Genomic DNA, 24107 nt, shown 5'->3' with positions numbered 1-24107 from the left:
GGGGCAGTGCGGGGCGGTGGCTGGGTCCAGAGTCCCGAGAGGCCTGGCTGCAGGGGAATGAAGCCTCCGCCTTCCCCGGCAGAAGCATTTAAATACGGCCGCGGGCCCCGGATTCGGGGAGCGGTGTGTGGAGCCTTCGGCTTGGTAGTAAGGCGCTGTCCGAACGAACAGGACCCGAGCGGCAGCCGTGCTCCCGCCTTGGAAGTGGGTAAGCACGGTCCCCTGCGGGATGCCCCCTTCTCCCGGGAGGGGCGTGCGCGCGCGGTCCGGGGCTCGCCGCGGGGCTGCCCACCGCACCATCCTGGTCCCCCCCTTTTCTGGCCCGGCGGGAATCCCTTCGGGTGCTTGCCGGAGGTCGAACGAGCAGGGCTTTTGATTTGCAACTCGTGCGTCTTCAAGCCCGTTCTCATTCTTCCCACTTTCTGATTTCTGAAACGAGATTTTCCCGCCGCTTCGGACCCCTCCCCTCTGCCCCAAGAAGGGGGGGTCCTCTCCGAGGGGCCTAATGGGCGGCTCACAGTCTTAAGCTTTGTTAGGGATTAGAGTCTGCTCACCTGGGGGTCCTCTGCCCTAAGAGGAGAAAGCAATGCCCCCTGAGGACGAAGCCCTAAGGCATTTATCCTAATATCTTAGGGACTTCTGCAGTCCATTGTTGGCCGAGTCATATGCCTGGACATTCTACTTGGTTATCAGGGGAGGCCTTTCCTGGGGGCTTCAGAGACCATGTTTTTCGTGAGCTCTTGAACATCTTCCTGTCCTACGTGTAAGATAAGATACGTGAGTAGTGTTGGGAAATCTGGTATAGAGAAAGGAGGGGCTCGCTGGGAGAGAGCTCATACGTGGAATACACAGAGGACTAACTGTTCATCCACTCACCTCAAAGGCCAGTTTGATTTTTTTTTCAAATCCCCTAAGAAATGGAGAACAGTAGTCTGGTTTGTTTCTTGTGAGGGGTTCTGGACTTGAAAGAGCTGAGTGTTTCTGTTCTGAGATGTGCTTTTGCGTACTTGGCTTCTAGTCTTAGATGAATGCTACACAACCCTGGTTTGGAAAAGACCTCATCCCCTCTCCCCCTTTCATCTCTGTACTGCTTTCTCTGTCATAAAATTTCTAATCACGAGACATGCTCCATCTTTCCCCATACTTCCACAGCTTTGTATCATACCTGTTAGACATAAACTTAAGTCTTTCGAAGTAGTTTTTTTTTCTTTTTTCTTGGATCAGGCATTTTTTAAGTGTGTGTCCAGGAAATGGCTGAGATGAGTGAGGTTGGTGTGTATCCAGCTGCCTATCATGCCTGCTGTTTAGCTCCTCAGTAGCTGTGAAGAGGAGTGGCAGATAGATTATATTCTGTTCAGATTGCAGCATAGGACATTTGTAGGTTGAAATGTGTATCTGAATTTATGAGATTTTACATGAACAGTAGTTTCTGGTTGGTGTGGTTGTGATTCCCAAAACACAGAGGTGAGAACTCATTTCAGAATGACCTGTTCATTAAGCAAACAGGCCCACTTTTCTGTCAGCACCATGAGGGCCAGAGGGTGAATATAAGTAGAAATAGAAAATGGTTGAGATAAGCCTGCGGGTGAAAACACTTGCCTGGCAACCTTAAGTTGGATCCCCAGAACTCACAGAGAGGGAAGACTAGACCCCCAAAAGTTGTCCTCTGCCTTCACACATGTGCCATGACTTGCATACTACATACACACAAAACAAAACACTAAATTATGAAAAATGAAACCAGAATCAGAAAACATCTGTGTGATAGAAACTGTATTGATAACATTGTATCAAGCTCCATATAAAAGTTTATTGAGGGTTTTATTGACACTTCCAAGTGACTTTGTTTGACTTGCATTGGTTGTGTATCCATCTTCAGTATTTTCCATCCATTGTCATGTATAAGCTGTATTTCATATTTCATAGCAAGGCAAGGGTACCCAAAATGAGGACCAGCTCATCAAGTAGCTGAATGTATTGGCTTATGCCTATAATTACAGTTCCCAGGAGGATGAGGCAGAAGGATCACCACTAGTTCCAGGACAGCCTAGTCTGCAGAGTGAAACCTTACTGAGAGAGAGATAGGTGTGTGTGAGGAGGAGGGACACACACACACACACACACACACACACACACACACACACACACACACATCTTATCCACTATCTACAGTACAGATGCACTTGCCATCAGTAACTGCTACTTGGAAAGAAACCTGAATTATGGTCTTGAAATAAAGGCAAATAAGAAGTAACTTGAGGACTAGGGGGTGTAACACAGGAGTGGAATGTTTACCTGAGATGCTTGAGACCCTGGATTTAATCCCCAGCACTATCAAAACAAAACAAAACAAAAACCAAGTAATATTAGAGGTAACTGGGGAAATATGATGACATTCTTTAGGTAGCTAAAGAAGGTAGCACTCTGAATGTTCGCTGTAAAATGTCAGCCATCTTAACTGAAGCTATGAAATCCAAAGTCTGCAATACAAGAGTCCCAGGGAGACAGTTACTCCATACACACAAGGGATTACCATACTAGGTGTTGAAGGTTTAGCAGTGGACGACAGCTGATAAGGACCAGCAGCCTTGGTGCTGGAGAGATGCTGCAGCAAGTGGTTAAAAACCATTTGTTCCTCTTGCAGAAGACAAGGGTTTGGTTCCCAGCACTCACAGTGGTGGCTCACAACCATCTAACTCTCAGGCATTCGTGTGGTGTACTTCAAGACATAAAATAAATAAATCTAAAATTTTTTTTCTAAAGCTCCATTAGCCTCCGGTTACCTTATTAAACTGTGAACTTCTTAAAGCCCAGGGCTTTCCTTACATAGACATTGGATCTATGCTCTTTTCATGAATGTTAATGGAAATATGTCTACTTCATACCTGTAATTTTGCTACTGTTATGAATTGAAATGTAAATACTTTTGGAGATAGGTTTTCCAAAGGGGTCATGATCCATAGGTTGGGAACCATTGGTCTATACCATCTACATGCCTGGCACCTGTGGTCAGAAGAAGGCATCAGATCTCCTGAAACTGGAGTTATGGATGGTTGTGAACCGCAAAGTGGTACTAGGTCCTTTGGAAGAATAGCAAGTGATGATAACCACTGAGCCATCTCTCTAGCCCCTGGCCAAATGTCTTCTATGTGGTAGTTCTAGTTCAGTCTTTTTTTTTTTTAAGATTTTATTTTATCATGTATACATAATTCTGCTTCCATGTATATCTACACACCAGAAGAGGACACCAGATCCCATAATGGATGGTTGTGAACCACCATGTGGTTGCTGGGAATTGAACTCAGAACCTCTGGAAGAGCAGCCAGTGCTCTTAACCTCTGAGTCATCTCTCCAGCCCCTCCGGTTCAGTCTTATTAACTTTAAAGATAAACCTATAGGCCCAGAGTTAGCTAGGTTTTTTATGTAGATTCATGACAAATGTGGCTTATAAAGAGATTGAGCAGATAACACTGCAATGGAACTTTGCTATCACAGTAGAGGATTTTATTGTAGGCCTGGAAGACAGTGGTCTCTTGGTATCTCTGGGAGATTGGCTCCAGGACTACCGAAAATGCCCACATCTGGGCAATGTAGATCAGAATGGCTTCAAGCTTGCTTCTGCTTCCCTAGTTCTAGGATTAAATATGTATGCCATTACACCCACATATACCACACCACGCCACGCCACACCCACACAGTTGCCTGGTTCTGTGGGTGTAGACTCCCTGGGGATAGAAGATGTACTTATAACTGAAATTTGGGCCATCTTTTCCCTCCCTCTTTCCCTCCCTCCCTCCCTCTCTCTTTCTTTCTTTCATTCATTTTTTTGGATAGTGTCTCTGTAGTCCTAGCTATCCTGGAATGCACTCTGTAGACCAGGCTGGCCTGTATTCACCGAGTTCTGCCTGTCTCTGCCTCTGGAGTACTGGGATTAAAGGTGTGCACCACCACTGCCCTGCTAGGGCCATCTGTTTCTAGTAGGGCAGTTTCTGGGGATCCAAATTTATAAAGCATCAGAACAGAGAATTTTGAGGAAATACATTGTCCAAGCCTGGAAAATTCTATTCCTGTCCTCACTTCCCTGGAACCAGAAAATGTCTCATCTCTGGATACCATGGCATTGTCCTTTTGTATGACAGTAAATATCAAGTATTGGGACAGGTGGTGGTGGTGCACACCTTTAATCCCAGCACTTGGGAGGCAGAGGCAGGTGAATCTCTGAGTTCAAGGCCAGCCTGGTCTCCAGAGAGAATGCCAGGATAGGCTCCAAAGCTACACAGAGAAACCCTGTCTGGGTGTGTGTGTGGGGGGGGGGGATCAAGTATTGTCTCATATTGTTCCTGCCTCTTTCAGTCTCCAGACTTAAAGGGAACCTACCCTGCTTGGAAACACTTCCTCCTCTCCGAACACAGAATGGGTTTTAATTGTGTTAGTGCCTCTTAATACGATGGCTCTATTCCACATGTAGACTGTTGTTCTTATAGGTTGCTGCCTTGCTCTACTGAGAGAGACATTCAAGAGCCACTTGTATGTAGTTATAGGAGACAATTATTGCTTCTCACAACTCCTGAGTACTTATTGCTTTACAGCACTGAGCATATAGTCTCATTTCTCTGTGTTTATTCATTTAGAATGCTCTTTCAGGTTTTCTCATCATCCCCCTGCCCCCAAATCCTACCCATTCTTTAGGCCAGGCTCAATCTCTGTATCTATGTCCCTTCTCTGCCTCTTCATTCTTTTATTTTCTTTTTCCACCCCCCCCCCCAAGACAGGGTTTCTCTGTGTAACAGTCTTGGCTGTCTTGGAACTCATTCTGTAGACCAGGCTCGCCTCGAACTCACAGACATCTGCCTGCCTCTGCCTCTGCCTCACAAGTGCTAGGATTAAAGGCATGAGACACCACTGCCTGTCTTTCCACCCAATTTTTATTTATTATTTTTATTGGGGTGAGGGTATGTGCTTGGAGGTCAGAGGTACGGGAGCCGATTTCCTCCTTCCACCTTTTTCTGGGTCCCAGGGACTGAACTCAGGCCATTGGGCTTGTGTGGCGAGCCCTTTACCCTCTGAACCATCTCATTCTTCCTTGGACTTGGGCACTCATTTTACCTTCTAGCTGATTATCTTTTTTATCATGTGGCTGTTTTACTTGGGTGTGATTCCTTTCTTTCCCTCCTTTAAGTCATCATGAGTCCGTCATACTTTTCAGAGATCCCTTCTCTGTCCCTTACGCCTCAGATGGTTCCTTGCTCTCTATCCTATTTGTGTGCTCCATGGTAGGGCACTTACGAAGGCCATGGTTCTGTTTCTGTGCTCCTTACTATACTGTAGCTGTGGGAGGCAGGGACTGAGCTGTCTCACTATTGTATACAGAGCACACTGAACAATGGTAGCTGTTACATAGAGGGTGTTTAATAAATGTCTTTGGTTAAATTAGTCTCCAAATAAGTTGTTAAATACTTCAGTGTCAGGTCCTGTATCTATCCATGACCAAGTTCTCCCATTTCTCACTGTTGGAAACATTACTTTTTTTGTGATGGGGAAAGGACTAGGCCCTGGAACAGTTGATGCCAACCAGACGCCAGTTTCCCTTTTGTAGAGGTGGGACAGCTGCAGTGACAGTCGGAAAGATATCTTCCCACAGGTGAGATTTTCAGAAGATTCCTTCTAGCTTAGTCACTTAGTGTTCCCAACATCATCTTTCCCATCCACTTAGGGTAGGGGAAGCAAGATGGGTGAGGCAAGGAAAGATAGGTGATTGCCAGAAGTCAGCTTGGGTAGGTACTCTTGGTATTTTCACCAAGGCAAGTCTTGCAATCCTAAAAATTTAAGAAGAATGTTTTATTTCTGTAGCTTCACAGGTGCTAATAGAGACTTTTAACTCACTTACTTAGGCTCTTGAGGGATCAGTTTTAATATTTCCTGTAAGTGAATCCGTATAGAAGAATGCATCGTAACAGTTAAAGAGGTGAGGTAGGGGAAGGATGGATGTGACTTTAGAATACAGTGAGTTTAAAGAAGCCAAGTGTAGAGACTGTCTATGTATGGTATTTCTTCAGTTTGAAAATAAGATTATGCCAGGCATGATGGTACATACCTTTAATCTCAGTACTTGGGATTCAGACGTATCTGAATCTGAGGCCAGCCTGGTCTACATAGCATGTTCCAGGACAGCCAGAGCTGCATAATAGAGAAACCCTGTCTCAGAAAGACCATAAGGCATGCACACATAAATGAATACAGTTGGGCAAAGTAACACTGGGAGTGTACACAAGAAACAAAGGAGCTGCCATAGAAGCAGTCAGTAGGGATGGGGGAGAAATGAGGCTTCTTGAGATATTTTTTTCTTGTAACATTTGACCTTGGCACTGACAGGATGACTCCACTGGTAAAGGTTCTTGCCACCATGCCTGAGCTATAAAATTTCAAGGCTTGCCTATTTGGGGAACTAAAACTGTTTTGTTTTTTTTGTTTGTTTGTTTGTTTGTTTTTTTCAATACTAAGAATCAGACTCAATAGCTCACCTTATACAAGCTGGGCAAACAGCCTTTCACTGAACCACAGATACATTCTTGCCAAACACTGACTGGTCTTACCCAGAGCACCTTCCCTGATCCATGCAGGAGTCCACAACAAACTGCTAAGCTGTCTGACTATTTTCCTTCTCCCTGGGTTGTAGGAATGTGTTGGATTAATGATGTCTGAGACCTTGGCAGAAACTGGAATGACTGGTCATTTTGACAGTAGTTATAATGAGGCGTTCATATATATGAACCAGTCCCTTGTAAATTTTTAGTGTCAATCATTTCACCCAATGACTGTTGAAAACATACTAAGATCAGTGCCACAGTATTGATAGCTGCAGAAGTGACTTTGCCTGGCTAGGGAGATTGCAGAACAGTAAAGGGTTTGCTGTGTGAGCCTGAGAACCTGAGTTCTGATCCCCAGCACCCAGTAAAAGCTATTGTGGCTGCATATACCTGTTATCCCAGGGCTGAGGGCCAGAGATGGTATGGTTAGGGATTGCTGGATAGGGAGCCCAGCTAGACAACAGCAAACTCCAGGTTCACTGAGATCCTGCCTCAGAAGAATAGGTAAAGAGCAGTAGAGTAGCATGATGTGGGCCTCAGGTCTGTACATGACCACATACGGATGTTGCATACCAGCACACACATAGGCACATATGTTCACATTTGAAAATTACTTTTCTTTATTGTTTTCATACTTTGTAATTAAAGTTGAAATGGAGTTTCAAGATTATTGTCTAATGCTTAAAAATAATCTGCTTATGCCAAGTTAAGTATTTGAGGGGTAATTTGTTCTATTTTCAGCTGTTAGAACAATGCCTGAGATGGTTGAACAGGAATTTCTTGACTCAGGGTACTAGAGGTTGGCAAAACCAAGATGGAGGGGCTGACATCTGGCACCAGGCTGTTTTGCTGTGTCATTCCCTGGCGGAAGAACAAAAGATATGAGATCAAACCTGTAGCTTTAAATCCTTTTATAATAGGCATTAATCCATGCTGAGGGTAGAGCTCTCATGTCCTAAAGGCCTCCTCTTATGCCCTGCCTACCAGCTCTTTTGCTTTGGGAATTAAGTTTATTGCACACTTCCGGAGGGATATGTTTAAGCCAAGCAGAAACATAATCTTAGAGGCCAGGTCTGAATCATGGCACTAAACTTACCATCTGTGACCATCTGAACCTGTTGGAAAGCTCACCTTTGTATGCTCACATATAAGTGAGAATGCACGATGTAAAAGTTTACTCTAAGGCTTTCTCATTGCACCCAAAGCTGTCCTGGTTCAGGGGAGAGGCTTGATTTTGCTTCTTAACTTTCTATCAGAACATTATAATTTTATGGTATATGTGGTAATATCCATTGTTATAAATTCTTCCTCTTTTTCATGCTAGCACAGTGGAGGAGTGGCCAAGTCATCTAATTGGAATGTTATTTTTCACTCACAATTTTCATAATTCCTATGAGCAAACATAGGAAATCATTCCAGATATCTGACAGTTTTGTGATGAATATGCCAGTGATTTGTCCATATTTTCTGTTTCCAATACTAAAACATTTTTTTATTGTTTCCCTTCTAGTTCAATCATGGTTGAAATTAAGAAGATCTGTTGCATTGGTGCAGGCTATGTTGGTGGGCCCACATGCAGTGTCATTGCTCATATGTGCCCTGAAATCAGGGTAACAGTTGTTGATGTCAATGAGTCAAGAATCAATGCATGGAATTCTCCAACCCTTCCTATTTATGAGGTAAATTATATATTAAACAGCTTTGGTTTTGGTTTTTTTTTTTTGGGGGGGGTTCCGAGATAGGGTTTCTCTGTGGCTTTGGAGGCTGGAAGTAGCTCTTGTAGACCAGGCTGGTCTCGAACTCATAGAGATCCACCTACCTCTACCTCCCAAGTGCTGCTGCCCAGCTTAAACAGCTTTGTTTTTATGCTTGTTGTTTTCTTATTTTGTTGATTAACTATTATATATATATATATATACATATATATATATATATATATATATATATAATTGTAGTATCTATGGCTGCAACCAATTTAATGAAAAAAGTCTGGCTGGGCATGTTGGTAAGACCCATGATCCCCGCTCTCAGGAGGACTGAAGGAAGTTCATAGTCTGCCTGGTCTACATAGCTGGCTTAAGGTCAAGCGGGACAACACAGAGAGACCCTGCCTCAAAACAAAGTAAAGATTCTGGATAGCACTTGAATGTAGCTTATCCTAGCTTAACTAGCTGACATAAGGCCTTGGGTTCCAGATAATAAGAAAAAAAGAAAGGAAAACTAAATGTGGTAGTGTATGCCTATAATTCCAGTACTTTAGAAGCTAAGGCAGGAGGATTACTGAACTACCTAGTGAGGTCCAGGCTAGCCTGGACTAGATAGTGAGCAAAAAGCCAAAAGTGTGAAACAAAAATTCCAGATAAGAAAATGCTACAAATCCCAGCACTCAGGAGGCAGAGGCAGGTGGATCTCTGTAAGTTCGAGACCATCCTGGTCTACAAGAGCTAGTTCCAGGACAGCCTCCAAAGCCACAGAGAAATCCTGTCTCGAAAAAACCAAAAAGAAAAAAAGAAAGAAAGAAAATGCTATGGGCCTTTGAGCTGGAAGTGTAGCATATGGTTAGCGTGTGTCAGGCCCTGAAATTCCTCTCCAGTTCTGCAAAGGAAAGAAGAAGAAATTAAGGATGATAAAGTGACAGTTACATCAGGAAATGCTGAGATAGCAAAAAAGAAGTGTGCCTGGGCTGGGCTATTGCTCAGCCAGTGGAATGCTTGTTCAGTGCATAGTCCTGTGCTTTCCCCAGAAGGGCCATGGTGGCACACTCAAGAGCTGGAGTCAGAAGGACAGAAGCCCCACAACAGTGAGTTTGAGGCCAGTTTGGACTACATGAGTCCCTGTCTTAGAAAATAGTGGACTGCTGGATGTGATGGAGCATACCTTTAACTCTGGCACTCAGGAGACAGAGTCAAGCTGAGCTCTATGAATTTGAGGCCAGCTTGGTCCACATAGCAAGTCCCAGGACAGCCAGGGCTATATAAAGAGAAAAACTCCCAAAACACAAAAATAGTAAGTAGAGGCCTGGTGTGGTGATGCATGCCTTTAATCCTAGTGCGTGGGAGATAGAGGATGGCTGGTCCCTGAGTTCCAGGCCAGCTGCATGAGGCCCTGCCTACAAATAAATAAATAAACAAACAAATAAATAGATGCATGCTTTATTTTATATATAGAACTATCAATTTTTTTTGTATATACGCATGGGTACAGTGTGATATTTCATGAACAGTGCTTAAAGATCTTATCAGAATAATTAATCCTATCTGTCACCTCAGAACATTTATTATTTATTTGTATTAAGGGAATTTTCGGGACTGGAGTGATGGCTCAGCAGTTGAGAGCACTTACTGCTCTTCCAGGATACTCAGGTTCAATTCCCAGCATCCACTTTCAGCTCACACCTTTCTGTAACTCCAGTTCCAGGGCTTCTGACACCCTCACATAAACATGCATGAAGGTAAAACACCAGTGAATATAAAATTCTTAAAAGGAGAGAGAAAGAATTTTCTACAATCTATTTTGAAATAATCTGATTAACAGCTATTATCCAGTGACCCTGCTGTCTCTAGAATGTTAGAATTCATTCTCCCAACCAGCTGGACTTAGGAACCCATTTCCCATCCTATCACTATCACTCTTCCCCACCACTGTTTTATTCTCTCTGTGTGATCAGCTCTTCTGGCATCCGCATCATTGAGGACACGAGGTATTTGTCTTTCTATGCCAGATTCACTTCATGTAACAGAAGACTGATCAACCTGCTCCCTGCAAAACCCTGCCTTTATAACTTTCTCTGTCATTTTCTAGAACCCAGTCAGAATAGCCAAAGGAGTCTGTCCTGGTGCAATGCTTGGTGACACCACACTTGTTTTAGTGGTTTATGTATGTTGCTGGTCCTGCTTATATTTTAATAGGTAACAGGAATATGAGTTTACAGTTATACCTCCTCCAGTAGCTTATGTTAAAAAGTCTCAGGGCCAAGGAAATGATGGCTCAGCTGAGAAAGGCATTTGCTATCAAACCTGATGCCCTGAGTTTGATCCTGGGACCCCCCTAATGAAAGGAAAGAATTATTCCCAATAGTTGTCCTCTGACCTCCATATGCACACCATGGCAAGCACATGCTATGGCACACCTGCATATACACACACATATACACATATAAATGAATGAATGAATGAATGTAAAAAAAAGTCATTTAAAATTAATGAAGAGTAAGACATGTGTGAATGTTTTGTGTGCATGTCTGTATGTGCACCACATGCATGCTTGGTGCTCTTGGTGGTCAGAAGAGGGGCTTGGGTACCCTGGAACTGTCATTATGGATGATTGTGGGTGCTAAGACTCAAACCTCAGTACTCTGCAAGAGCAACCTATGCTGTAAACTGCTGGGCCATGTCTCCAGCCCCTCTAAAAATAAACAAATGCAAAGATAATAGGAAATGAACCTGTGGGTCCATCACTGTTTGACAGCTGTGGACATGGCCTGTTTCCTCCCATCTCCCACCATCCTGATTATTTATAATTTCATCTGATACAGTTGCATTATGTGCTTCTCAGAATAATTCTTCTTTTTAGGCATGAACACATCACCATTCATTACCAAAAATAAAAAATCTTACTATGAAGAGCTCTTGGGAATGGGAGTGTTAGCCTAATGAGAGAACAGACACTTAGCATATTCTAGGCCTTAGGATCAGTCACCACCACCAAAAAACAAACAAACAAAAAACTTACACATGTTTATCTCCAGTTAGTTTAAGTCAGGGACCAAGTAAGATTCCCATTTTGCAGTAGAATGGTATCACTTAGTGTAAGTATTTTGTTTATTTCTTTTGAGACAGAATCTCACTGGACAAACTTGAAGTCCTCCAGTCAGCCTCCTGAGTGCTAGAGCACAGGTGTGCACACTACACTCAGCTGTGTCTTGTTTTGTTTTCTTGCTTGTTTATTTTTTGTTTTGATCTTTAGTTTATCTTATGTGCATTGGTGTTTTGCCATGGGTGTCAGATTCCCTGGAACTGGAATTACAGATGGTTGTGAGTAGCTATGTGGGCGCTGGGAATTGAACTCAGGTCCTCTGAAAGAGCAGCCATCTCTCCAGCTCCTATTTTTTGTTTGTTTTGAGACAGGATTTCTCTGTGTGGCCCTGGCTGTCCTGGAACTCACTCTGTAGACCAGGCTGGCCTTGAACTCACAGAAATTTGCCTGCCTCTGCTTCCTGAGTGCTGGGACTACAGGCGTGCACCAACACTGTCCTGCCCAATGTTTTATAAGTCCACAATCTTTTAATTTCCTGCTAACTTGCTCATACTCTCTTGCTTTGTTATAGTTTTTGTTTCTCCCCTGCTCTTTAGTTAGAGAAACTGGTTTCTTGTGGAGATTTCAGAGTAGATTCTCCTGGTTGACTCCTGAGCTCCCTTGAGTATTTAGAACATTCCCTGCATCCTTTATTTCCTGTAAATTGGTAATTAGATCTAGGAAACAGATCTGGCAGATTTAGGCTTAGGTTTTTCTCTCTATAAGAATACTTTTGTACTGACAAGTTGACTTTGGTAAAGGTGCTGGCCACCAAACCTGGTGACCTGAGTGTGACTCTAGACCAACACAGCAGAAGGGAGGACCAACTCCCAAAGGTTGTCTTCTTACCTCCACACGCATACCATTGCATGCACACCGCTACACCACAACCACACCCAAAATAAATGTAGGTTTTAAAAAAGTTAAACAAATACTTTCTAAGTAGCAGTGTTCCTTTAAAGATTTTTTTAACATAAATATATCCCCAGCAAAATTGCACAGGAAAAAGTAGTAAAGATTTTCAGTGTTTCTTAAAGTAGGACTTAGAAAAACACATACTATTGTCTCTTTGAATAAAAGTAAATACTAGCTTTTGCAACTACCTCTATGGTGTGAATCATGGGGCGGGGGTGGGGGTGGAGCGGAACACTGGACTGACATAACTGCATTCATAATGACAATGCAGAAACATTTGCTTGCAATCACAGGGCCTTTAAGGATGTGATAATTGAGTTGATACGGGGAGTTAATGGTTAACGTATCACCCAGGTCCATGGTAAACAATGACAAAGCATGTTAGAGCTGCTGATCTTTCATTGTGAAAGTTCAACTTTGCTTCATTTGGTGATGACACCCTTACTTACTGTGTTTTGTGTATGGTCCCCCCTTTTTCTGGTTTTCACAGGACCTCCCAGTGTAGCCTGACTTGACCTCAAATTCACTGTAGGTCAGACTTGCCCCACCCTCAGCTCTCCTGCCTCAGCCTTCCAAGGATCAGGACTACAGGTGTGCACTGCCATGCCCAGCAATCCTCAGCTATTCTAAAAGATGTTACTTGGAAACCTAGACCTTTAAATTGTAGCACAACCTTCCCCTTAACAAAAGTGATTCTGTTGCTGTTCGTCTCCGGACTGGATAATACTATCTGTGTGTTAACTCCTTTTCCTTTTCCCCTTCTCTAGCCTGGATTAAAGGAAGTGGTAGAATCCTGTCGAGGGAAAAATCTGTTTTTTTCTACCAATATTGATGATGCCATCAGAGAAGCTGACCTAGTATTTATTTCTGTAAGTAGTTTGTTTTGCCATGTGATTTATTTGATATATATATTTATATTCCTGCTTGTGAAAGCTTCTTTCTTTGATTTGGTATTAAGCCACAAGTACTCTTAACTGCTGAGTCATCTCTCCAGACCTATAATCTATTTTTAAAGACTATAATAGGGACTAGAGAGGTGGCCCGGTGGTCAAGAGCACTGGCTGCTCTCCCAAAGGATCTGAGTTCAATTCCCAGCACCCACATGGCAGCTTACCAATATTTGTAATTCAGTTTCAGGATCTAACACCCTCTTTTGACCTCTATGGGCACCAGGCATTTACACAGCTTATGTACATACACATAGACAAAAAATACACGTAACATAATTTTTTTTAAAAAGACCATGATACTATATTGCATGTGACAGACAGGCACTCCTTTAGATTAAGGATCTCTGAATTCATTCATTTTATCTCCTGGCCTTAGCTTGGAACCTGCCTGCCTGCCCTCGGATCTGGGCCATGTAAGGCAAAGAGTTCTCTAGATGTTTCCAGTTGTTTCTTTCAGTGGCTATATTTGTGAAGGGTGTTGAGTTCTGTAGAGTTAAGACCATGCCCACTGTTGATTAGTTAACTGATAGTCTGTCTGGGCACTGTCTTGAAAGCCCTGACTAGTCTTCACAGGCACCATGTTTGTTCTTCTTCCCGAATGCTCTCACTAGGTAAACACACCAACAAAAACCTATGGGATGGGGAAAGGCCGGGCAGCAGATCTGAAATATATTGAAGCTTGTGCTCGACGCATTGTGCAAAACTCAAATGGGTACAAAATCGTGACTGAGAAAAGCACAGTCCCTGTGCGGGCAGCAGAGAGCATCCGCCGTATATTTGATGCCAACACAAAGCCCAACTTGAATTTGCAGGTATGAAGATCCATAAAGAAAACACTAGCATCTGAGTCTTCTTAGGTAGAGACCGATGCCTTAAACTTATTCACAATTCATTCTAGCCTAACTTTCTTTTGTATTACTCTTCTAGGTACTGTCCAACCCTGAGTTCTTGGCAGAGGGGACAGCCATCAAGGACCTAAAGAACCCAGACAGAGTCCTGATTGGAGGGGATGAAACCCCAGAGGGCCAGAAAGCTGTGCGGGCGCTCTGTGCTGTGTATGAGCACTGGGTTCCCAAGGAGAAGATCCTTACCACCAACACTTGGTCCTCAGAGCTTTCCAAACTGGTTAGTACAGAGCTTGCAACTCTTCGTTAAATCTGTGACTGTGTTTAGGCAGCATATGAAATGTTACTCAGGTCATTGTGAAACTCAAATCCTGCCTCAGCTTCCTGACTGTAGGGATCACCACACACACACACACACACACACACACACACACACACACACACACACACACACACACACTGTCGTACACTTTTTTTTCAAAATGAATCCAGTATCTCTATGCCTGCTTAGTAACTTGCATCCCTCAGTGAAACACACTGACATATAAAATGGCGTTTGTACTCACTGTCTTCTCTTTTCTTTATGTAAAGGCAGCAAATGCTTTTCTTGCCCAGAGGATCAGCAGCATTAACTCCATCAGTGCTCTGTGTGAAGCAACAGGGGCTGATGTGGAAGAGGTGGCAACAGCTATTGGGATGGACCAAAGAATTGGAAATAAATTTCTAAAAGCCAGTGTCGGTAAATCAAATTTTTCTCTACGTATAATAGGTTACTGAAGCTTCCGGCTGTATAGAAGATTTTTATTTTTAATTTAATATCCTAAAAAAAAAAGGAAGGAAGGAAGAAAGAAAGAAAGAAAAAGATTTTAGAGGGGATGGAGAGATGGCTTAGTAGTTAAGTACACTGACTGCTCTTGCAGATGACCAAAGTTCAATTCCAAGCACCCGCATGGTGATTCAACCATGTGTACCTTGAGTTCCAGAATCTCTAAGCTCTCTTATGACTTGCATGGTATACATGCATGCATGCAGACAAAACATTTATACATATAAATCTTAAAGAAAAGTATCTCAGGCCTGTGAGATGGCTCAGTGAATAAGGGCACCTGTCCACCTGTCTCCAAGCCTGGTGACTTGGGTTTGAACTCACATGGTAAAAGGAGAGAATAGACTCCCTCAAGTTGTCCTCTGACCTCCAGATATGAGCTGACTTCCACACAGTACCTTCCCATTATGTTGTAAAGATTAAGTGAAGTTGGGCATGCTCATTCTTGCCCTTAAGAAATAGAGGCAGGAGGCTCAGGAGTTTGAGGCTAGCCTCTATTACATAAGTTGCCCAGGCTGCCTTTGAACTTGTTGCGAGCCCAAACAGGATATGAATCTGTGTTCCTACATTAGTCTCCAAGATGATTGGGATTACAGGCATGTGCCACCAGACCAGGCCACAGCATAGTCAGTTCCATTATTTTTAGTATTATAGCACATGTACGTGCACACTCACACAAAGCTAGTATTTCTGAAGCTAATTGTCACTTCCTAGTATTATTTTCCCTGCCCTTTTTGATGTTTTCTCTAACTATAATAATAATAGCTACTATTTACATAAGGCATATTATTATATGTCATGTTCTCTAGCAGTACTTTTTCTCCATTATTTTTTTTTTCTTTGAAGACAGTTTCCTATAGCCCAGAATGGCTTTAAACTTCCTATATAATCAAGTTTGGCCTCAAACTCCTGCCTATATCTCTCATGAGCCAGAATCACAGATGTTTGAAACTACACTTGACATTTTCACTGTTTCTGACCTAATAAGAAGGTGCTATGGTTTTGTTTTTAGGGAGTATTCAGATTCAAGGAAAGTTTTGTACCTTGCTCAGAACCATGCAATGCTGAGGCCAGACGTTTATGACACTCAAGTCCTTACTTCCCTCCTGCAGCCTAAATTGTGCTAGTTCAAGGGTGAGCTAGCACTCCTTGGCCCAAACCCAGCCCACAGCTTGTTGTAAATAGTGTTATGGGAATATAGTCACACCACACCACAGCCTGTCTCTTGTCTTAGGCTACTATGGAGCTGTAGTGGCAGAGGCTAACTGTTGTGGCAGAGATTTTATGGCCCACATAGACTGAAATATTTACCATCTGGCCCTGTACCTTGAAAGTTTACTAACTCACTCTGGGCTGCAAAGATGGCTCAGAGGTTAAGAGCACTGATTGCTCTTCCAGAGGTCCTGAGTTCAATTCCCAGCAAACACATGGTAGCTCACAACCATCCGTTATGAAATCTGGTACCCTTTTCTGGTGTGCAGATATACATGGAAGCAGAATGTTGTATACGTAATAAATAAATAAAATCTTTAAAAAAAGTTTACTAACTCTGTAGTAAAGTAGGAGATCTAGGCAATCATACCAGGTGAGTACAGAAGAAATAGAAGATAAATATAAAGGAAAGGTCAAATGGGGGCTGGAGAAATGGCTCACAGTTAAGAACGTTTGTCCTTGTGGATGACCCGTGTTCAGTTTCCAGCACTCTAAACCATCCCTCTTCTAATCTCTGAGGATAGTGCACATCCATGTGTTGAGGTACTATTTAGTAAGTACTTGAAGAGCTGATAAATGTCTCATGATTTATAAATTTGCTTTTCCTATTTTTTCCAGCTTGATACTGGGTCTCATATAGCCCAGGCTGGACTTTAACTCACCATGTAGCTGCAGAAATTCTCTGCTATCTGAATCTTATAAAAGCCACCAATGTTGTGTAAGTTTTGCCACAGAATTTAGTGGATTTTTTTTTCTTTTTTTTTTTTTCCTTTTTGGTTTTTTGAGGTAGGGTTTCTCTGTGGCTTTGGAGGCTGCCCTGAAACTAGCTCTTATAGATCAGGCTGGTCTCAAACTCATAGAGATCTGCCGGTCTCTGCCTCCCAAGTGCTGGGATTAAAGGTGTGCGCCACCACTGCCCTGCAGAATTTAGTGGATGCTACCTGAAAATATTGTAAGTTTTTTTTCTTCCTTCAGGTTTTGGTGGGAGCTGCTTCCAAAAAGATGTTCTGAATTTAGTGTATCTCTGTGAGGCTCTGAATCTTCCGGAAGTAGCTCGTTACTGGCAGCAGGTATGTATGTCTGAAGTCAATGACTTCTGATTAGAGTCTCATTAAACATGGCCAAATGGTTTTGACAGAACTTGTTCCAGGAACTCAATTTACTTTTTCAGGTTTAGTTAATGAGTATCTCTTTTCAATTAGTCTTTTTTCCTAGTCATCTGTGATGGGCATTTTTGATACATCCACACTTCTCATTTTATAGCTAAATTTGCTCCCAGAATAAGTCAGGAAGTAATAATATCCTTTATGTTTGGGGGTCTGTGTTTAAGACTGTCTCATGTGAAGAGACTGGTCTTGAACTTGTTATGTAGCTGAAAATGACCTTGAACACCTATTCCCTCTGCCTCCTCCTGAATGTTAGAATTACAGGCATGCACCATCATAAGAGACAGGGTCTCACTGTGTAGTTAGTTCAGGCCAGCCTGGAACTTGTTGGGAAGTGCCCACGTGATATTTTCAAGTGGTTTGCATCTATGGTTACTTTTCTTCCCCTTTCAGTTTCACAGAGCTAAAACGGGAACCCCTTCCTAGCTTATCAAGTACTTACATATTCTGGGTATTCTTTGGGAGCATTTTGCAGGCAGAACATCATTTAGTTCTCATCACTAACATTATCCCCCATTTTTAGATGAGAGAAGATACTTATGAGACATAATTTGCTTAAGGTACTGACCAGGATATACACCATTCCCAAATGGTTTCCTGAGTCCATAATCTTTCAGATTTCAGCGAGAGTATAGGAGCAAAGCTATAGAGATGTCTCACTTTCTATGTAGTTTGCTCAACCTAAGAGGTAGCTTTATCTTTTTTTTTATAAAGATTTTATTTATTTTTATTATGTGTACAACATTCTGCTTCCATGTATATCTGCACTACAGAAGAGGGCACCAGATCTCATAACGGATGGTTGTGAGTCACCATGTGGTTGCTGGGAATTGAACTCAGGACCTCTGGAAGAGCAGCCAGTGCTCTTAAACTCTGAGCCATCTCTCCAGCCCAGGTGGCTTTATCTTGCCATTCGTTATGCACAAGATGCAGATGAAGTCCTGATTTTCCAACACTTTGGGCTCCTTTTCAAGCTGCTAAGACTTGAGGTGGTTCCTGAAAGCTTTCAAAAAAGGCCCTTCTTTCCCCTGTGCTCACTTCATCAGCAACTTAACTTGCAGATGTGTCAGACGCTCTTAGACGCTTTTTCTTACTCAGGACATCTGGTTGAAAAGCTTGTGCAGTACTTGTGGTGTCACAGTTAGTGCAGAAGCAACTCCCCCTCTGTGCGGTATCTGTTCCTAGCCATTTTCTTCTCATGGTGAACTTTGGTGAATGGTGAGTTGGTGAGCTTTGGTGAATGGTGAGTTGGTGATCTTTGGTGAATGGTGAGTTGGTGAGCTTTTGGTGAATGGTGTGTTACAGCATTTGAGGGAGTGCTTGAAAAGCTGATTTCTTACCATCTTGTTCCCTCTGGGTAGTTAAAGAAGCTGGGGCGGGGGTGCCTTATTTAGACTGGCTTTGTGGCTGGATCTCAGATGCCTTCAGTATTCAAGCCTAGCTGTGCTCCTGTCTTTTCATCCACCCCAGCTCCACTCATGGCAGATAGAGCCAAATGAAAATGGACAATGGAGGAATTGGTGGATTTTATTCATTCATTCATTCATTCATTCATTCATTCATTCATTCATTTTTGGGTTCTGGAAACAGGGTTTCTCTGTACAGTCCTGGCTGTCCTGGAACTCACTATGTAGACCAGGCTGGCCTCGAACTTAAGAGATCCTCTTGCCTCTACTTCCCAAGTGCTGGGAAAGGCATGTGCCACCACATTTGGCAATTGGTGGATTTTTAATTTTAAGATTTAAATATAAATAACAGTGTTAAGTAAGTTTTGCCATTAACGTGTAAGCCATGTATTTGTACAGTAGCATTTACTATAAAACCATGTGTATGCCCAACACTACAGTTTTGTAAGCTAACATCATATATTATACATGTAATTTCAGGTCATAGACATGAATGACTACCAGAGGAGGAGGTTTGCTTCGAGGATCATAGATAGCTTGTTTAATACAGTGACTGATAAGAAGATAGCTATCTTGGGGTTTGCATTCAAAAAGGACACTGGTGATACCAGGTATTCTTTTTTTTTTTTAAGATTTGTTTATTTTAAGTGCATTGGTATTTTGACTGCATGTATGTCTGTGTGATGGTGTTAGATCCTCTGGAGCTGGAGTTATCAACAGTTGTGAGTTGCCATGTGGGTGCTGGGAATTGAACCCCATTTCTTCTGGAAGAGCATCCAGTGCTCTTAATGGCCGAGCCATCTCTCCAACCTCAGGTATCAGTTCTTTAAAACATGAAAAAAAGATGTTTTTGTTTTTTTTTTTTAATTTTACCCATGCTTAGTGACTCATGGTATTATCTCAGGAGGCATAAGTAGAGATAGGCAGAGCTCTGTCAGTTGGAGGCCAGCTTGGCCTATATAGCAAGTACCAGGTCAGCCACAGTTACATGGTGGAAGGAGAGAACTGACCCCTACAAGTTGTCCTCTGACCTGTACCTGGACACCATGGCATTCGTAAATAAATGTAAAAAAATAAAAATAAACCAAAACTAGTACTTTGAACCCTTTGAGAGAGTATGGGAACCTTTCATCTTATCCTGGTTTTTCAATTGATAGAAAGGGATAGAAGTACATGAGTGTGTGTATGTGTGTTTTGTATAGTGTTTCATTCTATCATATAAAGATGCCAGAAGTGGGCTGTCAACATGGTGCCACACTAAGTGGAGGAGGGCCTATGTATTTCCGTGTGTGTGTGTGTGTGTGTGTGTGTGTGTGTGTGTGTGTGTGTGTGTACACGCGCATGGCGCGTGCACGTACAATGTGGTGGTTTAGTCTCAGCATTTGAGAGGTAGAGGTAGGTGGATCTCTACAAGTTTAAGGCCAGGCTGGTCTACAAAGTGAGATCCAGGACAGCCAGAGCTACACAGAGAAGCACTGTCTTAAAAACAAAACAACCAAACAACAACAACAAAAAAAACACACAAAAAAAGCATCTGTATCCTCAACAATTAAGTTTAACTAGAACTTACCCATATCTTAAATTTCCTGCTATTCGAATACTTCATTTAGCTAGGTGGTGGTGGTGGCACATGCCTTTAATCCCAGCACTCTGGAAGCAGAGGCAGGTAGATCTCTAATTTTGAGGCCAGATGGTCTACAAAAGGAGTTCCAAGACAGCCAGGGATACACAGAGAAACCCTGTTTGGGAAAACAAAACAATAAACAACTATATCATTTAAAGCAACACTCATTTGTTTATCCTTCAGAGAGTCCTCCAGTATCTACATTAGCAAATACCTGATGGATGAAGGTGCACACCTCCATATATATGATCCCAAAGTACCCAGGGAACAAATAGTTGTGGATCTTTCTCATCCAGGTGTTTCAGTGGATGACCAAGGTAAGACTCTGTTCCATAAACCATGCTAGATACAAACCCACACAACTGTTTTTTTCTTTGAAACCTTTGGTAGTTGAAATTTTTGTCACTGTCAAGGATTGGCCCTGTATTCAGCCTCATTTCTCAAAAAATAAATAAACTCTTAGTTATAGTGCTCTCAGCTTTGATTTGAAGTCACCACTGGTGTTTTAATCTAGCTAATTTTGCAGGGGGCAATGATATATCTCAGTGGTACTCCACAGATCCCCAGGGAATCTCAGGAAATAATTCTGGAGAAAATTTGGGGTGCTCCTGGTTTCCCATTGTTCCCATTCATTCCCCTATTGTTCACTTCTGCCAGACATGCTTTCTACAGACTCCTTGGTTCCCAATTCTCTTTCGGTCATTGTTGCTGTTTTTATAGTGTCCAGACTGGTGACCATTTCCAAGGATCCATATGAAGCGTGTGATGGCGCCCATGCCCTTGTTATCTGCACTGAATGGGACATGTTTAAGGTGAAGTCACAAAAATGACATCAAGAAAATTCTAGAGGCATTCCAGTGTCACTGCAGGTTGAGTATGTGTCCACATGTGCGTTCTAGTTATTCATTTGGTATGTCTTCACAGGAGCTGGATTATGAACGGATTCACAAAAAAATGCTGAAACCAGCCTTTATCTTTGATGGACGACGCGTCCTGGATGGCCTCCACAATGAACTGCAGACCATTGGCTTCCAGGTAGTCTGGTTTCTTTGTTTGGTCTTGTCATTATTACTTTGTGTGGGTAGGTAGGTGGGTGGGTGGTGGGTGTGCAAACACATGTGTGTTCTCTCTTTCTCTCTATTTGGGGTCAGGACATGTTTGAGGTCAGAGGACAATCTCTCTGGCTTGTGCAGCAATACCTTTAGCCTCTGAGCCATTTCAATGGGCTGCTCTGTTATAAACCCATTGTGTGGGATTTAGAATTGTCATGTTTTCTAATTTAGCAGTAAGATAACCGGGTAAGGGGCTGGAGAGATGGGTCAGTGGTTAAGAGCACCGACTGCTCTTCCAAAGGACCTGGGTTCAATCCCAGCACCCACATGGCAGCTTACAACTCTCTGTAACTCCAAGATCTGACACCCTCACTCAGACATACATGCAGGCAATGCACATAAGGTAAAAATAAATAAAAGAATTAAAAAAAAAAAAAAAGATAACGGGGCAAGAGGCCTTTTCTGGGTGAAGTTCCTATTTTTTTTGGTGACCCGTTCACTCCTTCCCTGTTTGTGACATAAAGTTGGTCTCCTTAGCAGCTAAGAGGGCATCAGGTGCCTGTCATATAGAAACAGCACGTGCCCCAGCTCACCTCATACCCTAAGAAGACACTGCAGTTTACACAGTGTGTGCTTCAAGTTTTTCACAGCTGAACTTCATGCCCCAGTGAAGACCTGGATGATGGGTGGGGTTTAATTGTGGGTGGCTTCATTGTGGCAGCAACACTGTCATGGCAAGCACCCACACCTTTCACTCAGTGCTGTCCCTGTTCGGTGAGAGGTCTGAAGGGAGAGTATGGGCTTCATGAGAGTAGCCCTCTTGTCATTCAGGTTCAGATTGTGGAGCTTGGGAGCTGTCAGAACCTGCCCACAGGAGTGTCTTTGTGTGTTCTCAGCTCTGCCTGAGTTCTGTGAAGTCCCAACTAGCTGTTACTTTCTACCTCCTGGAGCCGGATGGATGGAGTAGAGGCTCTGGGCAGAGTAACTTAGGGAAGATTAAAACCGAGTTGCTGCAGGAGGGCTGACCGAAAGGTGGCCCACTAAGCAGAGGGCTGTGCCTGTCCTCAGCACTGGCACTAAGAAGGACTTATCTACTCACCACAACACTGCCTCTGGTTTCTTTAGTCTCCCACTCACTTGTTAGACAGCTATTTCTCTGTCATTTGTGAGTGAGACACTGGCTTCAGCAAGAGTTACCTGACATGTAGAAAGGTTCATATTTAAAATTCTTTTAGGCAGTTGTGGTTTCACTCAGGAGGCAGAGACAAGTGGATCTCTGAGTTCAAGGCCAGCCTTATGTACATAGTGAGTTCTAGGACAGCCAGAGAAAGCCTGTTGCAAAGAACCAAAAAAAAAAAAAAAAAAAAAAAACCAAAACCCAAACTTCAAGTCTGGAGAGATGGCTCTGTGGTTAAAAGCAGCTTCTGTGTCTTTAACTTGATTACTGCACGTGTGCTGGTCCTACACTCCAGCACCTGGGAGACAGAAGCAGGAGGACTGTGAGTTAGAGGCCAGAGCTACTTAGAAACCAAAACAAAATCAAACCAGCCAAGTGGTGTGACACTTGATTCTAGAAAGACAAAAACAAAGGAGCCATAGATCTCTTCAGCAACTCAGACAACTAGAAAAAGTGTTTGTCTCCCTACATTGTAGAGCTCTTACATATGAATCATGTGCACTGTGATTAATAGTTCTATTTTTCTTCCTCTTCAGATTGAAACAATTGGCAAAAAGGTGTCTTCCAAGAGAATCCCATACACTCCTGGTGAAATTCCAAAGTTTAGTCTTCAGGATCCACCTAACAAGAAACCCAAAGTCTAGATATTTCCATTTTATCTGTGTTTATTTTGGTACTTCAGAGTAGCCAGTGTCTGTCTGATATTAAACAGTAAATGAACTACATGTTTTTAAGGAGACAAAAATATTTTTTTAATCATCAAATTTATACTAGCTACATGGGTTTAGGAATTAGGAATCTAGGAATTATGAATCTAGAATAATTTTTACATATTTTTATATTATTGTCCTCTGAGTTATTGAATGGATGCAAAACAATCATGTTGATTTAAATGTTGTCAATTTTTGTAAAAATAAAAATGAAACTTTGAACACTTTTTAGCATTACAAACTGTCCACAGACTGCACTTTAATAAGAATACAAGGGAAAGGCAGTCTTGTTTTCCTGGGTGTTGACTTGTTTGCTTATAAATGGAATTTTGAAGCCATGAAATCACTGTGCTACTATGTATGGGCTGGTTAAAGTTCTCTGTACTTTTATTTTAATGTGATACGTCATTAGTGGCTTTGTTTTCCCCAAAAGATCACTCTGGGCCGGGTGTTGGTGGCGCACGCCTTCAATCCCAGCACCTGGGAGGCAGAGGCAGGTGGATCTCTGTGGGTTCGAGGCCAGCCTGGTCTCCAGAGGGAGTGCCAGGATAGGCTCCAAAGCTACATAGAGAAACCCTGTTTCGAAAAACCAAAAAAAAAAAAAAAAAGATCACTCTGCATTTCCTCCCCTGCTTAACATGAATAGTACTTTCTTTTTTGAAAGAATTTAACCTGAGGAGAAAATCAGTATTGTGGTCTGTGTTATTTAGTAGCTTTCACCACTGATTGTTACTTTTGCTGCCTGAGTCAAAAGTGTTACCTTTGATTATTTCTATTACACTTCTAATTTTTTCCTTTAAGCAAGAAAACCAATAAAATCTCATGTGTAAACTAAAAGATAGA

At 42.5% G+C, this 24107-nt stretch overlaps 1 protein-coding gene across 1 annotated transcript; it reads left to right on the top strand.

Annotated features, from left to right (window-relative positions):
- LOC100767827 (UDP-glucose 6-dehydrogenase) lies at nt 1-24107 on the top strand. The gene is made up of 12 exons (XM_027390754.2): nt 1-208; nt 8098-8266; nt 13064-13165; nt 13858-14058; nt 14174-14371; nt 14683-14830; nt 17105-17199; nt 19182-19312; nt 20509-20642; nt 21046-21137; nt 21250-21360; nt 23091-24107. The coding sequence occupies exons 2-12, from the start codon at nt 8105-8107 to the stop codon at nt 23196-23198; spliced, it is 1482 nt and encodes a 493-aa protein (XP_027246555.1). The 5' UTR covers nt 1-208; nt 8098-8104; the 3' UTR covers nt 23199-24107.

This window comes from Cricetulus griseus (genome assembly GCF_003668045.3).
Source record: "Cricetulus griseus strain 17A/GY chromosome 1 unlocalized genomic scaffold, alternate assembly CriGri-PICRH-1.0 chr1_1, whole genome shotgun sequence".
Classification (NCBI taxonomy): Eukaryota; Metazoa; Chordata; class Mammalia; order Rodentia; family Cricetidae; genus Cricetulus; species Cricetulus griseus.
The sequence above is the reverse complement of the archived record's forward strand: the minus strand, read 5'-3'. Positions and strand labels throughout refer to the sequence as shown.

Excerpts from the sequence above, each read along its gene's own strand:
- LOC100767827 (XM_027390754.2), top strand. The coding sequence starts at position 8,105 with ATGGTTGAAATTAAGAAGATCTGTTGCATTGGTGCAGGCTATGTTGGT. Across the intron at positions 20,643-21,045 it reads TGTTTCAGTGGATGACCAAG|TGTCCAGACTGGTGACCATT; the intron begins GTAAGACTCTGT and ends CTGTTTTTATAG. Across the intron at positions 21,138-21,249 it reads CTGAATGGGACATGTTTAAG|GAGCTGGATTATGAACGGAT; the intron begins GTGAAGTCACAA and ends ATGTCTTCACAG.